The sequence below is a fragment of the Lipophrys pholis genome, assembly GCF_963383615.2.
Source record: "Lipophrys pholis genome assembly, chromosome: 20".
Classification (NCBI taxonomy): domain Eukaryota; kingdom Metazoa; phylum Chordata; class Actinopteri; order Blenniiformes; family Blenniidae; genus Lipophrys; species Lipophrys pholis.
Window position 1 is genome coordinate 13,945,705 of NC_137648.1, and position 19,214 is coordinate 13,964,918.

At 41.4% G+C, this 19,214-nt stretch overlaps 2 protein-coding genes across 2 annotated transcripts; both read right to left on the minus strand.

Annotated features, from left to right (window-relative positions):
- Positions 1-419: 419 nt before the first annotated feature.
- LOC308125618 (phenolphthiocerol/phthiocerol polyketide synthase subunit C-like) lies at positions 420-11,387 on the minus strand. Its single transcript, XM_080489507.1, has 7 exons — positions 11,252-11,387; positions 11,017-11,089; positions 8,456-8,609; positions 8,063-8,223; positions 7,684-7,890; positions 7,367-7,548; positions 420-7,292 (listed from the first exon to the last, which is right to left on the minus strand). Exons 2-7 carry the CDS (start codon positions 11,072-11,074, stop codon positions 1,758-1,760), a joined length of 6,297 nt encoding a protein of 2,098 aa, XP_080345633.1. The 5' UTR covers positions 11,075-11,089; positions 11,252-11,387; the 3' UTR covers positions 420-1,757.
- A 2,454-nt stretch (positions 11,388-13,841) lies between these two features.
- rdh12l (retinol dehydrogenase 12, like) lies at positions 13,842-18,920 on the minus strand. The gene is made up of 7 exons (XM_080489539.1): positions 18,799-18,920; positions 18,528-18,643; positions 16,851-17,006; positions 16,658-16,762; positions 15,125-15,334; positions 14,836-15,028; positions 13,842-14,255 (listed from the first exon to the last, which is right to left on the minus strand). Exons 1-7 carry the CDS (start codon positions 18,846-18,848, stop codon positions 14,153-14,155), a joined length of 933 nt encoding a protein of 310 aa, XP_080345665.1. The 5' UTR covers positions 18,849-18,920; the 3' UTR covers positions 13,842-14,152.
- Between the last annotated feature and the right edge of the window lie 294 nt (positions 18,921-19,214).

Consider the following 19,214-nt stretch of genomic DNA (forward strand, 5'->3'; position numbering starts at 1 on the left):
CCCAGTATAGCCCAAATAAATCTGGTGAGCAACATTATCAATGTCTGTGTACATCAATTAAAAAATCAGAATTCTAAAAGTGCTAAAATTAACTTTCTAATGTACATTTGTCACTGTGAATATTTATGTTTTCAGTTTGGTGTTTGTTTTGCATGTTTTAAGATGATGGGAATTATATCATGATTGTGCAAATACGGAGCTGTGTATGCAATATGTAACTTGAAATAAAATAAAACATTTTATGAAAATTACGAATGATTTGTTCGTGAAAACCAAATAAATGAAAACATTTTCTATTCACAGTGTGCAATGATGTGAAAAAAAGTGGTTGCATCATGTTTGTGTTAAAAAGGTACAATGGAAAACCAAACATCTGTCAGGAATTGCACGTGGACCCAAGCGCAGACTCATTTCCATTAAAAAAAAACGGAGTTTATTGTTGAATAGTTCAGGGGAACACAAGGAAACGCAGAGGAATGAGAAACGGCAAGACGAGCCAACACTGACAACAGGAGGAGAGGGGTTTAAATACACAGGGAAGGCAGGGAGACAACGTGAGAGCTGAGTAGGGGAAGAAGACGATAGGATAATTGGAAACATGAGGTGAGACACATAGGGGCAGACAAAAATACAGACCTGACAATTTTCTTTATATGCAGGAGGAACTACTTTTCTGTTGTTGTAATTTATTGTTATTAATCTTACAACAAACGAATTAGAAACACTAAGCTTGTGACTGCAATATCCAATTGGAAAACAACACCTATGCCAACACCATATGATAAAATAGTAGCCCAGTAATAATGATAATGTAGAGGCCATGGCAAAAAAAAAATGTATGCAATGTTTTTTTTCCATCATCATCATCATCATCATCATCATCATCATCATCATCATCATCATCAAGCTGATAATCAGGCTTGATACCTAAGGAGTAATAAGAACTTGTCGTATATACATGTGGATTGTTGCTTGGACTTCTTCTTGAAGGTGGCTGTACATGTGAAGTGGGAGGATGAGAAATGAGAATGTATGAACTGAAGTTTGGTGTCATCTACTGTACATGGCAAAAAACATAATAGAAATAGAAATATTGGAACAAGTGAAGATGTTCACTCTTTTGATATGAATTGCATTAAAACCTGTTGATGTCACTTCTCTCTGTGGTTAATCATGTGTAAAACAAAATAAAATGTCGAGATTTAAACTCGTCATTATTTTGCACAATACATTACGATTTTCTGGGGATTCATATTGGATTTAATTGGGACTCCGTCGTGTGTATGCCTTTACATTTAGGTTTACGACCTTTGGATTACAATAAAATGTACATTCGTAAAAAAAAGAATAAGAAAAAAAGCAATGATAAAAACTAACCATGAATACTGAGAGATAAAGCTGGTCTGGAGTGAGCTCTTTCACAGAATGTATTAAAATTTGATGACATTTGAAAAAATACTGTACATAGACTACAAAAATTACCATTAAAAAAGATCAAAAACACGTCAGTTGTAATGTAATTTTTCTTTTAGTTTCATGAGTAATTTCAGATACCCAAAAACATGCACAAAATTACATAATGATAACATGGGGTCTAGTTAAGAAAACTGTGATACAAAAATTCACAAATAGTGCAAACGGAAAGTCAAAGCAGTCAATGGCATTAAGAATTCTGCTGTACAACACCATCATATTTTTCAACATTTCATGATCATGATGCTCCAATGACTGATTCTGTACTGCTTCTGTGTGTGATTTTATAATCTGGTGGAGAGATCATTTCTGTCGTCAGCTGGAGGAACCTCTTCACGGGTATGTTCACCCTGAGCTGCTTCACTCAGTATAGTGATCACCGTTGATAACGTGGCATTGGGATCCAGCAGTTTCACCAAAGGCACGTTCACATCTCTGTCCTGGAAGATCAGATTCTGCAGAGTCATGGCCTGCATGGAGTCAATGCCCAAGGAGGAGAGATATGTGTCATCTTCCAGCTCATTCTGATCCATGCCAATGGTCTCACTTAGCAGAGAGATCACATAACGTTTTGGTGAGACAACATCAGTTTGTTTATCTTCCGTCTCCATCTCTTTGGATTTTTGGAAAGCCTCCTCAACTAATGCAGACAGACGCATTGTCAGGGCCCTGTTTTGAGAGAGGACGTTGTACCGGATGTTCCTGAAATGAAACTTGCACACCACTTGTTGGGGTCGGTTGAGCACAAGACATTGCTCCAAGCTATTATGAACTTCAGCCACGTCTAAAACCATCATGCCCTTTGCCTCCAGAAATCGCTGGAAATGTTCTTTGTTCAAAAGCAAGCCGAGGTTGAGTGCACCCCAGTTGATAGACTGTCCAGGCAGCCCAAGTTTGCGCCTGTACTGACAAAAGAGGTCTAGGAAAGCATTGGCTGCTGCATAGTTTGTCTGGGATGCATTTCCCAGAAAAGCAGAGATGGAGGAGTAGCAAACAAAATAGTCCAACTTGCACTTCTGTGTTGCGTGATGCAGATTCAGTACACCATTCACTTTGGGTCTGAAAACCTTCTCATAAAGAGATCTGTCGAGGGTTTCAATCAGCCCATCATGCAAGACAACTGCACTGTGAAACACCCCTCGAATTGGACAACTGGGAAACTGATGGTTGATAGCACAAACAACCTTGTGCACGTGCTCAGAGACAGATACGTCACACTCTATGCTGGTGATGTTGTTGCCACACTGTTTCGCCACATTGAGAATCTCTTGCTGCACATCAGGTTTGGGCTTGCTCCTTGAGAGTATTACTATGTTCCCACCACCTCTTTGAGAAATGAACTTGACTGTTTCAAAGCCCAGACCTGAAAGACCACCTGCCACTATGTACACTGCTCTCTTTTGAAAAAGTTGTGTTTTTGTTGGCAACAGTGGAATTGCAGACCGTTTCGAATCAACGACTTTTTCCAGAGTCACGATGGCCAGTTTATTTGCGCTAAAGTGTGACTGTAGTTGCTTTGAATCCTGGATGCTACTTTCTGATTTTTCACATTGAAAAGTGAAGTTTTCAAGGCTAAATTTCCTTCCGAAGTTCAGGGATTTCAGCCAGTGATGAATGTGTGGCCTGTGTGCTTTCAGGTATCCCTTCTGGAAAATATCTGGCACCTGGATTGTCTGTACATGAACACTCTCCTTTAAACTTTGAATCACCTCCTGAGTTTGCATACCCTGCGTCGGACATTCACAGATGAGCACAACATGTTGAACGCCTTGAAATGTGGAAATTTTAGCAGTCAGTGATTCATCGAATGGAGGCAAGATGACAAATGCATCTATCTGATTGACGTCCAACAAAGAGCACTGTGTGACAACTGTTACATTCCTGCCAGATTTGGTACAGGCACATGCCAAAATGTTCACCAGAGCAGAATTAGGCACAGAGCATAGGATCCCTAAATTATGTTTGGCCCTGGGCAAGGCTCGATGAACAATCTCCCACGCGAGGATGAAGTAGGAAACACATGGTGTTTTTTCAAGGTATGAGAACCTTTTGGTGCTGTAGCAAACATCTTCTGGGACTCTGACCTTACTCGCTGCCACCACAGGACAACAGACAGCCACATGGTCTCCTACTTTCAGTTTTCTTACATCTTGTCCAACTGCCGTAACAGTCCCACTGAAGTCAAGAGCAAGCAGCTTGTGCTTCTGAGTTGAATGCTTGTTCCAGTACAATGTCTGGCCAAATTTTAGATGTGAGGCACTGACTGGGAAATAATCAGATGTATGGAGACAAAACTTTCTTGGCTGGATTTCCACTGATGTGTTGCTCATTTTCTCAGCATCCAATTCAAAGTGAATGGCACTGAGTTGACTCATATTGTATGCATCATTTGTTTGAAAGACACATGGTTCGGACACTGTAGAGGTGTAACTGCTCTCTGAACCGTCAGTAGTTTCTGGAGGTGTATGGACAATGGAAGGCTTCAATATCTGTCCATCTTTTACCACTAATTCTGGGTAGTTACTGCAAGGATATGACCTCAGGACCTCAGACAGTGCCTCAGTGTCCTTGGCAGAGACAGTGCTGATATCAATGAGCTGAAAAGAAAGATCTGGTATTTCCGCGGCAAAAGATCTTGTCATCCCAACGAGAGCAAACCCTGGATTTATGTGGTCTACTGTGATGTCAGATGAACAATAGGTTACTGCTCTGATTGAGTTTGGGAAACGGATTCGTTTCAGCTCAAGGACTATTTGGCGGAAAACCTCACAGCAGCTTGCCAAGTTCTGAAGAATGCTATCAGCGGAAAGTGAGGTGAGGTTTCCGTTGCCCCACAAAAACAAGACCTCATCAAAGATATTCTCAATATCTATGATTTTGAGGTTTTCCAAGAGAGAAGGAAACCCACTGCTCAAGATATCTTGTACATGTTTGAATGACACAAATCTCGAATTTGAGTCGAGGTGTTGTTGCAAACCTTTCGAAATCCCAATAGGGTCGCAGAAGACCAGAGCCTTTGGAGGAGGAGCAGGACTGAAACCAGGGGTTACGCTGAAGGTATTGTGGTAGAAATACTTCTCAACAACCTGAGAGCGGCTGCCAAGATATTTGATGATCACATGCTTAACCTCAACCAACACTCTGCCCTCCATGTCTGTAAAGCAGCCACAAACCTCCAAGTGATCAGTGCCCACATCAATAGCTCGTAAATAAACAACCATCTTCCTTTGCAAGGGTTCAAACACTCTTAGACTTCCTATTTTTGCAGGAAACCCTGGCCTACCAGCAAAGATGTGCTCAACTGTAACTGGAAGAAGCTGCATCAGATAATCCAACACAACAGGATGAACGTGGTAATCGTAGAAATGAGACATCAATTCCTCAGGGACTGAGATGGGTGCAAAAGCCTCCTTCAGTTCTTTCCCATAATGTATGTCCCCTTTATTTTGGAACACATGTCCATATTGAAAGCCCCCCTGAGAGAGATAACCGTAAAACTCCTTAAAGTTCATAACAGATGTGCATCGTTTATAGATGGAGTTCAATGAAATGCATGACTCCTCAAGCAGCCTGTCTTTATTTAGAACAACGGTGCCTGAAGCATACACAGCAGAAGGGGAACGTATGGTGAAACTGGTTTCTCTCTCCTTTTGTTCAAGTTGCACTTTAATTTCTGGTGATTTCTGACTCAACACAAACGGGCTGTGAAAACTGACAGTCAGCTGTACAGAATTCAGAGGCACTTTTGGTTTAGCAGTTGCCATGAATGCAGCTAAACCCAACTCAGCGTAGAAAGCACCGGGGATGATGGGTATCCCATTGTGCTTGTGTTCTTTCAAGTAGAAAGAGGAGTCAGACACCAGATCGCAACTGAAAATGTTGCTTTCACTTCCTGTCTGACAGAGCACCGGATGGTCACTTTGTGTAGTTTTCTGTGCTGCTCCAATGATCACGTCTCTGGACGAACAATCAAACTGGTATCTTGGGAACGACAGTGGCATCGTCTCATAACCCCTGTAGAAAGTGTTCCAGTCGACTGGAGCACCGAGTTCAAAAAGCTGAGAAACAACAGACACGACCAATTCATGATCTTTCTCTGGCAACACAGAGGGCAGAACAGCTGAACCAGTTCCCAGAGTTTCCATGATGTTTCTTTGCAGCGCCCTCCTTGGCCCTATCTCTACAAACACAAGGCTCCTCTTATCTTCAGCTACTGACCTCACTGCCTGCTCAAACGCAACTGGCTCACGAATGTTTCGGGCCCAGTATTTGCCTGTGCAGAAGTCTCCCTGCTGAACTTCCTTGCCTGTTACTGTTGAGAACAACGCTGTGTCAAGATCATTCACATTTAATGAGCCAATTGCCTTTCGGATTTCTGATAGAATTGGGTCCATCATGTGGCTGTGGTAAGCAGCGGGAACATCAAGTACAGAGAGGAACAGATTTTGACTGGTAGCTGACTTACTCAGCTCCTTATGGAGGCTCTCAATTGCATCTGCATCCCCAGACAGGGTGCAGGACCGTGGGCTGTTGAAAGCAGCAAGACAAACTTTACCAGAGTACGGAGAAAGAAAAGATGATACCTCTGATACAGGCATGTTACTGACCACAAGCATCTTCCCCCCAGTGACTTTGGACTGCAGAGTGCTGCGGAAATATATGACTTTCACTGCATCCTGAAGTGACAAGAGGCCAGAACAGTGAGCAGCTGCAACTTCACCAACAGAGTGCCCAAACATTGCATCAGGCTTGACCCCCCAGTGCTTGAGTAAGGTGGTAATCCCCACCTGGATAGCAAAGAGAAGAGGCTGAATGACATCTGGCTTGTTGAAGTCACTTCTCTCAATCTCACTCTCGAGCGTGGTCAGAACGTTAACAACGCCCAGATTTTGGAAAAGCAGTGAAATCTCTGCAATCTTTTCTCTGAATACAGGCTCCGTTTTCAGTATCTGCTTGCACATACCGTGGTAAGTCACACCGTTTCCACAGAAAACAAACACTAACTTTGAACCTAAGGAGGCTGGAGTGACACCTTTTCCAACAGACGCTCTCAGTTTCTCTTTAAGATCAGTAACAGACAACGCCACAATGACCTTTCTGAATTTATGTTTTTGGTGGCTTCTTCGGCAGGCTGATGTGTAACACAGAGACTGCAGATTAACTTTCTTATCTGCCTCTAGCTGTTTAATTGTGTCTTGCATAGTCATAGAAAGGGATTTCAATGAATTGGCTGACGTGACAAAATAGTTCACTTGCCTTCCATCAGTTTCTTGCTCAGCACTTGGCTGCATGTGCTGTGTGACAATGGCGTGTGCGTTTGTTCCTCCAAAGCCAAAGTTGTTTACTCCAGCAGTTCTTGCTCCGGTTGATTTCCACTTTTCTGTTTTTTGAGGAATTCTGATGTTCAAGGATTTGGCATCTACACTGGAGCTGTCATCAGAGTAGAAAACTGACGGAACGATGGTCTCATCCTTCATCATCAGGAGAATCTTAATGAGTCCGGCCACTCCAGCTGCTGATTCGGTGTGTCCGATGTTGCTCTTCACAGAGCCAATCAGCAGTGGCTGTGAACCAGGAGGTCTGGCTTTAGCGATGACATTTGAGATGCTCCCCGCTTCTGTTGGGTCTCCAGCTGGAGTTCCAGTCCCATGAGCCTCTATGTACTGGACGTTTGCCAGGTCCGAGGCTGAATAGATCCTTCTGAGCAGCTCCTCTTGTTGTGTCATGGAGGGTTTGGTGATCGGAGTGACAGAGCGTCCATCTTGGTTCACTGCTGTTTTGCGGATGACACCCCAGATATGATCACGGTCTTGCAGAGCCTGTGAAGAAATAAACATGGCAAAAATGAATCTTTGAGTAACATGAAAAACTTTACTTTTTTGCATATTCAGACCTTTTTCAGAGGCTTCAGGAGGACTACCCCACAGCCCTCCCCTCTACCGTAGCCGTCTGCTCTTCTGGAGAAAGGTTTGCTGGTACCATCAGGTGCGATCATCTTCGCCTTGCTGAGTGCAACAAATACTCTTGGCTCAATAATGCAGCTGACTCCTCCACAGACAGCCATATCAGAATCTCCTGATAAGATAGAAGAATCTTTTTACCCCATAATGTTTCCATACCATGTTGTAAATAATCGACAATCCTACTGGAGTTGCTTTCCACTTGATCCGTTTGTGGCTGTCACTGAGTTCAGACAGAAGATATACTCACCTTGTTTAATGGACTGGCAGGCAAGATGCAGCGCCACAAGAGATGATGAACAGGCACTGTCTATGGACAGTGAGGGTCCAGTAAAGTTGAAGACATAGGAGACTCTGTTTGCTGCAATACTCATGGCGAGCCCTGTGCCTGTCCAGTGGTTGATCACACTTGGATGCACATGTGCTGCGTTTGTTTCATAATCCCTGTTCATTATGCCTACAATAAAGCGATGGAAAACACGAGGAAAACATTTATTTCCTGATCATTTTTGATTCTGCATATTGCTTGAATAAATTTCACAGCATTGCTATTTTGGATCACGTTGCCATTATCTTTTAATTTTTAACACTAAACAGCAATATCTGAAAACGTCTCATCATTGTCTTACCAAAAAACACTCCTGTCCTGGTACCGCTGGCTTGTTCCATAGGAATGCCTGCATTCTCTAAAGCCCGGTAGACACACTGCAGGAGCTGTTTTTGTTGGGGATCCATCTGTTCCACCTCACTGTCACTGATTCCGAAAAACTTGTGGTCGAACTCATTGAACCTGAATACGTTCAATAAACGTTAGATTGACATTTCCTCTTATGGATTTTTTCACTATAAAGATTTATCCGTGCAAAACAGGGGTTGAAGCAACACATTACAAATATTTACATATTTTCTCAAGAACGATGGAAACATTTTGAAATGTACAATGAGAAAATGCACTATATCTGTTATACACACATAATTATGACTATCTGAATATGTTTCCTATTAAAGTTTATCGGCCGTACCCGTCAATGAGAGCAGCCTTGGCTGTGCGGGATTTACCCGCCTTGTTGTCATCTGGGTCATACCAGCTAGATAAGTCAAACCTCTCTCTGGGAATGGGCGCAGCACAGTTTTTCCCCTCCAGTAGAACCTTCCAGAAATTGTCAAGCCCCTCCCCTGTTGGCAAGAGATAGATACATGATCTGGTTTCACTATATCGTTCTGGAATATCATGATTTGAATAAGCAATTTCTATGAATGAACAAAAGTTTAATCTTATTAATCATGATCATTAAGAGATTCTATGCAATACACAGGATCACAGAGATTGACATATTACTCTGTAATTCCATAGAGACACATAGGAAAATATATATTTATATATCCTATGAACAGATTTAAACTGCAAAACTTTCACATAGTCACATTTATTACAGCAAAATCTAAATGTTTCTCTCTCTCTCTCTTTTTTTTTAAAATATAATTTTTGTTGGATTATTTTCATTTGATAATTCTTCAATGTAATCCGCCAGTTTAGCCTCACTGTTACAGAGAAAATAGCTTTGCATTCTACCATTTGTTTCCCTCCATGTTGGTTTCACTGATACGCAGAGACAATAGCCTTTGTGAAAATTTAAACAAGGACCCACGGGAACTTGCCTTAGAGGACAGGAGTCCTTTGTGATTGGCCGGAGTGGCCAAGAGACTAAGGGTCACAGGTAGGGCTTTTCCACCAAAAAGAACCAGGAGCTAGTTCGGGGCCAGTGCCAGGGCCAGTTCTTAAATGAGCACCACCAAAGAACCGTTTTTTTCCCCACCGTTAACGGAGCCAAGTGGGAGCCACGTCATTGGGTCACTCCAAAAGGTGATACGTCACTGATTTCACCAATTTGGCGCTGACAGCGCTCATCCAGGTACAAGGAGACAGACTGTATTCATCGGTTTAGTCCGGGTCGCTCCATCTAGTTTGGCCTGAACCTCAGATGCAGACCAAAGAGAAAGAAAACATTACGTCTCTTCTTGTCTCTATTGGTGTTGATACACGCGTCATTTTTTTCCCCCTCTATGTCCACTCCGGGGCTCCGGAGTAAAACAAGACGGACGTGAAAAAACACCAATAGAAAAAAAATCAAATGCTTCAACATTGGAGAAGAATGGAGGTGTACAGTGATAGAACGCAGCTTTAAAAGCTGTTTCCAATGTCAACCTCCGTAAACAAACTGATTAAAGTTCTTTCACGTGAAGTGCCGTTAAAAGGCTCCATTTATGCCCATAAAATCCAAGCTTTCATTTACAGTGGTATGTAGTTTGTTTGTTAGTTGCTGATGAACCAAAAGTATTCATTATAAAGAAGTTCTGTGGGTTAGAAAATAATATTGGAGCGTCTCGGAGCGGAACGCAATGCAGCCGCACATTGCATTGCTCAGCGGCTGCAGCGCCTCAGCCTGCGGTCAGAACGCGAAACAAGACCTGGACGTTAGTTATAATAATGTTACCATGAAAAGTGTGAAAAATAAATGACAATGGAAAACTGCTTCTAAATTATAGCTGGCGTAGCTGACTGACAGGAGGAGCGCGGCAGCATCTCGAGAGCCGCAGCTCCACGAACACGGATTAAATAATCCCGTTCCCTCGTATTATTAACTTCAGGGAGCGACTTATCGTTCCCATGCGTTATTTTAATTTTTTTCTCTATAACCACTCTGGGGCTCCGTGTTCGCTGTAGTTTTCAGAAAGTGGGTACTGCCCACTTCCGCCTTTTAGACAGCGATAACTCCAGAGATAACTCCGCCCCCAGCTGATGACGTGTCGGGCTCCGTTCTGGCTCCTCTTTGGCCCAGCAACGAAGTGGGACCAGTGTAGCTCCAGTTTAGCCCCTGTTTGGCCGGGGCTTTGGCAGTGGAAAGACAAAGAACTGGTGCTATGTCTGACCCTGGCTTGGAACTAGCACCTGGTTCTTTCCGGTGGAAAAGCCCCCAGGGAGGATCCGGATAGAAGAAGTCCGCCTCTCTCATTCAAAAGTCTGTGTTTCTTTAGTTCCATTCTCTTTCCTTCACATTAAGTCTGGGGAAGATTACGGCCGTGTCCTGTGCAAGCTGACCATGTGGTGAGACTGTCTTTGTTGAATAAATAATTGTGTTAATCCGGAACAATCTCAGATCTGTTGTTTCCTCATCCAGCCACAGTAAAGGAACATGCAGAATCCAGAGAAAATAGAGATAAAATAATATCTAATATTTTGCTATATCAATCATGAAAAAATACAGTATCTCTAAATGTTTGATTATTTTCACCTACTTCTTGAACCTTAAAGGCCTCAATGTTAAAAAATGCAACTTTTTAGTTTTTATGTTTAGTGTAGACATGACTGACAAAACAATTTACTTGTCAATGATATTTAGTGTTTTATTCAATAGAAATTATGGTCAGATTATTGGCGTGTTTAGAGCTGCTGCCTCACACCGAGAATATTCAAGTTATATCAACTTTGAATCCAGTTATCGCTGTGCATGCCTTTCCTCTAATTTCCTGTTATTTTAACTATTAAAACAAAACAATAACCAAACTCCAAAATTCGGCTTACCTCCGGGAAAGTTACATCCGATTCCCACCACAGCAATACCATCTTCAGCTTCTTCCATTATGACAGAACGTCACTGAGGAAAAAAAAAAAGAAATAAAAAAAAAAAATCTAAAATACTCACTGTGTCATCATAATAATCCAGATAATCTTAGGCTGCAGCAGAGCAGAAACAATGTTCAAGAAAATTCTATAATTAGATCAGGAGTAGTTTAGTAAAGCACAAACGTATCCTTACATCCATCCTGCTTTCAGGTCCCCTCGGTAATGATGGTATCACGGCAGGACTCGCAACTTATTCTTTGCGCTGGCTTCTTTTCTTTAAACATTAATGATAGATTGTATCCGTGTCCATGGAGATGAAGGACTCCAGTGCACACATTTATGGCATCTTGCAAATGATAAGTAGAGGTTTCATAAGTGAACCGATAGTGTTATATGACAGGGTGATGCCAGGCCTATTAAACTTCATCAACAGTTTTAGCCTCGTCGAGTTTAAAATGTGGAATTTAAAAATACACCACATTTTAAAACACTTAGGAAAATAATGATTTGATTTCGTGATTAAAACACTAGGGACAATGCTAATGTTCATGCTGTCAAAAAAGAGACGGACAAAGCAGTAACCTTGAACTCAGTCAGTCATTTTCAGCACAACAGTCTGGACCTTTTGTCACAAGATGCAATGACATCTGCAAATATATATGTTAAGTAACAATGGCATGTCTCTGAAACTTAAACACAATATCAAAAAAAAAAAGAAATGGACTCTGATTATAATATGTTGAATCACGATACTGCATGAAGATTTTGTGTTGTCCTCAGTATTAAAGTGAGTGACAATTAGTGTCATCCCATAGTGACAATACTGCTGGTAAATGGAGTTCACACAGGAACCGTCAAGGTTGTCTCGTTAGTTTTATAAATGATTTGCTTGGCGGCATTTATCTGCATTTTATTGCTGTTATCAGTTTTCCACAGTTACACTAAGATCATGTGGTTATCTTTAAGATTACTGTCCGTGTCTTTATTGTTCTTTATCAAACTCCAGGAAATAAGACAAGGCTGAAAGTGTTATAAAGAACACCATTTAAGTTAATTGATGACTTGGAAAGTTTAGGAAATGATTTCATCAGAAAAGAAACAACACTGTCAGGGTCATCCTGAGGAAAACTACAAACCGTTTACATTCACATAAACCTGAAATATCTAAACACAAAGAGATTTTCACTGTAGATTTGAGTAGTTTAATTAAGACAGCATCTGACCCTTGCACTATTTTGCCCTTTTTATAGTACTGTTAATTATTTCTCCATGTCTTTGCACTCAGTGCCCAATGATGCCAGTTTAAACAATTGTTGGTCCGAATGTACACTGTTCACTAAATCCCCAATGCTGCGAGCCCCCTCCCTTAACTCCAAGTCGGATTAAACCACTGATCGAAACTGATCAGCTTCGCATGGAGTCACAAGCCACGAGGGCCCACAAGGACCGGATTCTAACTTGCTGGCAAAGTGAAGAAAGCCGTGGGAACTACTTTCACTTTTCTTCTGTTTCTGGGATCCTCGGAACGCAGCGAGCGGCTCTCCCCACCGCTGCACCGGCTCCACTGCTCAGCAGCCGAACGCAAGGCCCCACACTTCTGGATTTGGGACGCCGAATCCAGACTTGGTAACGGACAAGTTACCCCAACCTCACCAGCACGACAGTGTTCACCACTCAGTGCTGAACAACCCACTGGCGACCAGTAAGAGAGTTTTTCTCTGGGCAGCGTTGTTAAATTAGCCTGAAGCTAATGCGTCCCTGATGAGGCTGCAGTCTGCCTGTGTATGCGTGTGAACGCAACGTTCACGCGCACCATCGCGAGTTCGAAACTTCGTTTCTTCCCCTCAGACATCAGAGGCCCGGGCGAGCTTCCAAAAGCACCACTCCGATGAAGGAATCGGGAATCGGAAACGAATGTTCTCGTCAGAACTCTCCTCCTCTTATCTCCCTCTTCACTAACCCCGACTTCACACGCGCTCGTCACTGTTATCTAATCAAGATTAGATAAACGCTCACACACACACACAGTCACAAGTAGCAACCAATCTGCTACATTTGTGCCGCCGGATACCTCCGTATGGTCATCAGAGTTTTAACTGCATGTTCCGACATCCAGTTAAAACTCAAGCGTTCAGAACCAGCCGGCAAAGGTCACGTGACCTCGGAAAGTGCCTTCCTATCGCCACGGCAACTCGGCTGCGCGTTGGTGAAACCGTGTCGCCATTCTGGCTCTGGGAGAACCCCACCAGAGCCACCATCTTGGATGAATATACCAATTTATCCATCACCTGGTGGACACTTTCGTGACAAGTACGCTGACCTGGCGTCTGCCTCCCCCTGGTGGACGTTCCAGATAATTCCACCCATCCACACTTTTTAATTAAGTAAAAAGTGCAGTTTCATGCACATCCGATTGAGAGGAGATGCTGAAATCAGCTCAGGACCGCTTGGAGAGATTGTAAGTCTGGTTTGGTGCGGGAGAGACTTTAGGTCCACAAAGAAGTGTTGGAGGAAGGAGACAGAGATGCCCGAGCTTCTTTGCGAGTTTCACACTTTCCCCTCCAGATCACGTGATGCACATGTTTAATTGGACACAAGTTTTATACTGGATCCTCTTCCTGGTGCAACCCAAGCAGTTTTGTTTAAGGGCCCCAGCCCTTAAGTCAGCAGATTCAAACCAAACTTTTGTTTTCCACCACTGCCTCTCAGTATAAATAATCAAGTAACTCGCTTTTTGGGGGTGAAGACAGAAAAATCAAACACAGACAAAAAACAAACATGATGGAATTTAAGAATGTGTTTATTTTCAGAAAAGACAGGCAGAGAAAACTGCCGCATATGAACGATGTTCCAAACCCCCCCACCCTCCGCCAAAAAAAAAAAAAATTTCTCTAAATATACTTCATTTATGTAGCATTAAAAAGGCTTTTATCAAACTTCTTTGGATATTATCATACAGTAAACAATGTAAACTTTATTGTAGAAAATGTTACTTTGTAAAATGCAACGTAAAGACAGCCCAACCTGTTTTAGTGAGATTAAATAGTGTAGTTAACAATACTGCAGTCAAACATAACAAATGATCCAGGAAGCCTCAATCCCATGTTATGGAGAGCATTCTGCAGCTCAGCTCCCAGAACTTCTGGGCCAGCTCGTCGTTTTTGGCGGTCTGGGAGCAGTTGGCAGGAGCACAGTCACTGTGAACAACAAGAAGACTTCAGATGAGCTGGTGGAACACGTTCATTATTAGCCTCCATGATTTAATCTCTAAACGTACCAGCGACATCACACTGAATTGGCAGATTTGTTTGGTGTGTTATGGGGATTAAAATGGGTCAGTTTACTAGTACATGGATATGCTCGATCACATCTGCACCGTACAAATCAGGAGCATTAAAACAGACACATAAACTCCTAACAAGGTGCTGCACCTCCTCGTCTCTTAGAAATACAGCGAGCCACAAGTTTGAGAATAACAGCCGTTTTACATTTATTTACACAAGCACACACGCAGTGGACTGATGGAGCCACGACTGTTCCATTTCTTCTAAACACTTATCTAGGTCACACAAAATAATATTTTTTTTAATGAAACAAGACATAAAACATGAATACTTAAATAATAAAAAAAATAAAAATTTAATTTCATGTTTAAAATGTATCATATATTATAAGACTTTCCTAAACGTACCACCGGACTGAACTTGGGTACCCGCGTTGATACACAGCTTGAGAATCAAATATTTAAATAAAAGAATGAATAGAAAACAAGTTTACCTGTAGTATCCGCCGCTCTCTTTCTCCAGCTTTGGCTCCACAGCGCAGTAAATTGTCGTCTGAGCTCCCTGCACAGAGTTTTTGGTGAACGGACTGACCATCTTCATGATGAACCGTTGAGGGCCGCTGAGGTGACGCCACAAGTCGGTCTGAACAACCCCGGGATGGAGAGAGTAGGCAGTCACTCCAGTTCCTGAAAGACAACCACAAAAAAACTCATTATTTCGGTCAGTGGAGGGAAACTGGGATGTAAAAAAAGAAATGATGATTTAAATGACTGTTTCCACACCTTCGAGGCGTTTAGCCAGTGAGCGGGTGAAGAGGACGTTGGCCAGCTTGCTCTGGGCGTAGGCTTTATTCTTGTCGTAGCTCTTCTCGCTGTTGATGTCCTCCAGTTTGATGGAGCCCCAGGAGTGAGCCATCGACGACACGGTGACGATGCGCGCCGGGGCCGATTTCTTTATCAGGTCGAGCAGCATATAGGTGAGCAGAAAATGACCTGAAGAACGAGAGAAAGTAACAGTCAGATATTGTACCTTGTGTAAGTACAGTAACGGCATAAATTGGGTCCAAAACACTCGCGGAAAACCAAGAAAATAAATGAAATCTGTCAGTGCGAAATAACGTTAGTGCATTTAGTCAGGATTCATGGCAGACAAAAAGGTTTCTCATTATCAAACATGTCAGATAAGAAGCATCTCATGATGAGTAAAAACAAAAAGCTTATTTTTTGCTTAATAAGGAAAAAGGAAAGATTCAATCTTTCCACTTGAAAAAAAAAAATATTGCCTGAGGATTTCAAATGTGTTGTAATCGTTTACAAAACCCGGGGCACCATGTTACTTGTTTTTAGGCATGTACTAACAATCTTAAGTTAATGAACGGTGAAAACATTTTATAACAATAATTAAATAGTTTAGCGTTTTCTCCCAAGTTAAATTAAAAGGTTGACATATCTTCTGTTCATTTCACATAAACTAAAATATTTCAATTATTCATCATTTTATCTTAAAATGAGTGAAAATCCCAAATTGCTAAATGTGAAAATATTTTCTAAACTTGGATGTTATTTTATTTTCTGACCATTAAAATTAAAAAAAAAAAAGAAAACGCTTCAATGTAACACATCTTATGTTCGGAAATTAGAAATAACTGACACTAAGTCAATAACTGATACAAACGTTCCTTTTAGTTCAGGGGACGTTGTAGCAGCCGGAAAATAAAAGATTCAATCGCTGTGATGAAACACACACATCTTACAAAGCACAGACAAATGCACCGTCAGTCGCAAGTCTGTATTTATCGGTTGTCTCAGCAGAAATGCTGCTGGAAATTCTGAAAAGTTTACTTGTTGTACCCTCTCTTGTAGAAGGTTTGCTGTCATGAAAATAAAATTCAAACATGTTAGAAAAATGTGACGGCAGCATGATGAACTGCATTCTTCATCTAACTCGGGGACAATGAGCCTTATCAGACAATAGAACTTAATAATAAACAGCCACCAATAAAAGCATATTGCTCACCAGTAATTGAGCACTTTAGACCTGGAAATTAAAAATGTGACCTATGATTTATTTTTTAGGTGAACTTAAGTGTAAAATGTAAACTAGACCACATTTCTGTTGAAACGGTTAAAAGTTGCTGTGTTTAATACATGTTGCTGCACAAACTGAGTAGCATGAAGCTACTGTATTATATCAGCGCTGCGATTTATCGGCACAGATTAAAAGAAGAAGAAACAACTAGAACACATTATGCAGCTTACGGCACATCAGCCTTTGTGTCCCGATCCGTGTCTGACACCCAGACCGAGTTTATTTACCAAAGTGATTGACGCCGATCTGCATCTCGAAGCCGTCTGCAGTTTTCCCATAAGGACAAACCATCACGCCAGCATTGTTGATGAGGATGTTGAGTTTCGCCTCATCTGTCGAAGAAAGACGAAAAACACAAGAGATTTTCAACTCACCGGCTTATGAGTCACTTATACTTATTTGAGGTTTAAGTGATTTTACCTCGATTGATGCCTTCAGCAAATTCCCTTATAGACTTGCTGTCCGATAGGTCGAGCTTTTTGCAGACGACGCTGTCGTTCCCGGAGCTTTCGATAATTTCCTTGACAGCCGTCTCAGCTTTCGCCATGTCCCTGCATGCTATTATGATGCGTGCTCCTAAATAGAACGGATGTCCAGTAGTAACAGTAAATTTATTGTCCATACTGGCTACGTGTAAGGATGTGTAGGAGTCAGGACTGGGTTGATTTGTCAAGTACATTTCTCCCAAAACAAAAATGTAAAAACACATGTAGAGTTATGGTGTGTGGAAGACTGAGGGCAATAATTTACAAGACGAAGAAAACATAAAAGCACATGGAAAGGCATACATGCAATATGCTTCTGTATCCATCTTTCTATAGATATAGATATGTAGATATAGATAGTGTAAATGTACTAATACAAAAGCTGAAAACAGTTCTACTCTTCAATCGAGAGATGTTTCGGAACACGAGTGTATCGATCAGAAGGTTAACAGCACCCCCTCATGACAAAATGTAAATTACTGTATGCTTATTGACATTTAATTAAACCGAAGGGGAGCTTCTAACGCAGACTGACAAAGGACAAATAACCTCCTAATGGCATTTACCAGTAAACTGGTTTTAAATGTTCTCTATATTTGTTGCAATGTTGCTTATATGAATGCAGTAACATTCAAGTATACAATAGAATTTGACATTGTTATGTCTTATTATAATCAGCTCACTATATTATTCTTTTTTCATTATAGTTCATTTATAACTCTCTTGAAAGTCTGTTCATCTATGCTTCAACTTTAAAGACTAAACAATAATAATAAATTATTATTATTATTTATTATTATTTCCTCCCCGGAACCAAAGTCACAATAAAACTGAACAACATTTTATTTCAAAGGGTTTAAATTAAGGAATTAAATGGCATAAAAAAAAAAAATAGAGCCAAATTAAACCATTAAAAACTGCATCAGCTGTGTGGAAGGAGAAGCAGCTTATTGCAAAACGATGTGTTGACAGCTAAGCACCATTACCAAACTTGCTCAAGCAGAACTGGAAAGAAAAGAATTAGGTAATGCGCGTAAATGTTGGCATTTTATATCGTAGAAATGATAGAAGAAGTGCTGTTGTTAAAAAATTCTTAGTCATGTAGTCCTCTTAACACATTTTGGGGAAAAGAAACTCGCTTCTTCTCAAATACAGTTTTATTTGTTGTCTGGATTTTTTTTCGGTGTGACATTAAAACAAGTGCTTTCAATGGGACAAATTAGATACGTTTTATTTTTACCCATTACTCAATGATCTCGAGTCACTGTGGTTTAATCTGTGGCGAACTGGGATGGCATGAACTGATGCTTTCTTGGTAGGAAGCCAAAGTTTTTGGCTTCACAAAACTGAAGAGACTGGACAAACAAATGGTCTCTTTCATGTTAGTCAAGTGGCTCTTCAGGTTTTTCTGGGTTCAGATTGTGTTTCATTTCTGTTATTCCTGAAGAAGACAAGCATATTACACGGTGGACTGGGCAGTGGGCATTAAGGTCCTGATCACACTGTTACAAGCCACCATAACAAGGCAGAGAAAAGGCCAAACTCAGCCGTGGAGGAGCTGAATGATCCGTGTGGTTCTTGTAGTTAAAGGTTGGAGACAAGAGACACTGACCTCTCTTGGACAGGTCGATGGCGGTCTCCTTCCCGATGCCGGTGTTCGCCCCGGTGATCACCACCGTTTGACCGTCCAGCCTCACTTCGGAGGACCAGGCTGCCCGGAACAAATTTCTACGAGATTGAGAAACCGAATTAACGTCTCAACCAAAAACACGAAAGAAACAGTCTCAATTCACAGAGTTTGCACCCAAAAACCTTGTAGATAAGCACGTTTTCCTCTGACAGTTTGACATTTTTTTATGAATATAGGTATAAATATTTCTCACCTGAATGACTGCATCTCACCGATGTTTTTTTTTAATCTAATATTTACCATAAAAGACAATCCGGAAAAAACGCCTGTGAATTAAAACTAGCCTCCCGGAAATGTTTATAAACCCACCAGACTGCAAAGTTTTGATGGACTTGAATCGCAGCCAATAGGCTGCGGGTCCTTCAGTAAAAGACAACGTTGATTGGTTGATTGTTGTCCGGTCCCGCCTTCGTAATGAGTGCGCTCCATTGTGAGTACGCGCTGTGTGAGAGGGGTGGGGACTCGTGGGTTGACTACAACAGGTCGGACAACTTAAAAAAATAAAAGAAAAAAAGTTTAAAATAATAACAACCAGCATCCACAATTTTATGTATCGTATCAGCGTCATGGATTATTATTATTATTATTATTATTATTATTATTATTATT

Coding starts and splice junctions, on each gene's coding strand:
- LOC308125618 (XM_080489507.1), bottom strand. CDS start 11,074: ATGGAAGAAGCTGAAGATGGTATTGCTGTGGTGGGAATCGGATGTAAC. Junction 7,891..8,062: donor CAGGACAGGAGTGTTTTTTG/GTAAGACAATGA, acceptor GCTTTATTGTAG/GCATAATGAACAGGGATTAT. Junction 7,293..7,366: donor TCCTGAAGCCTCTGAAAAAG/GTCTGAATATGC, acceptor ATTTCTTCACAG/GCTCTGCAAGACCGTGATCA.
- rdh12l (XM_080489539.1), bottom strand. CDS start 18,848: ATGGTAAATATTAGATTAAAAAAAAACATCGGTGAGATGCAGTCATTC. Junction 18,644..18,798: donor GGTGAGATGCAGTCATTCAG/GTGAGAAATATT, acceptor TCAATCTCGTAG/AAATTTGTTCCGGGCAGCCT. Junction 16,763..16,850: donor TGCTGAAGGCATCAATCGAG/GTAAAATCACTT, acceptor TTTCTTCGACAG/ATGAGGCGAAACTCAACATC.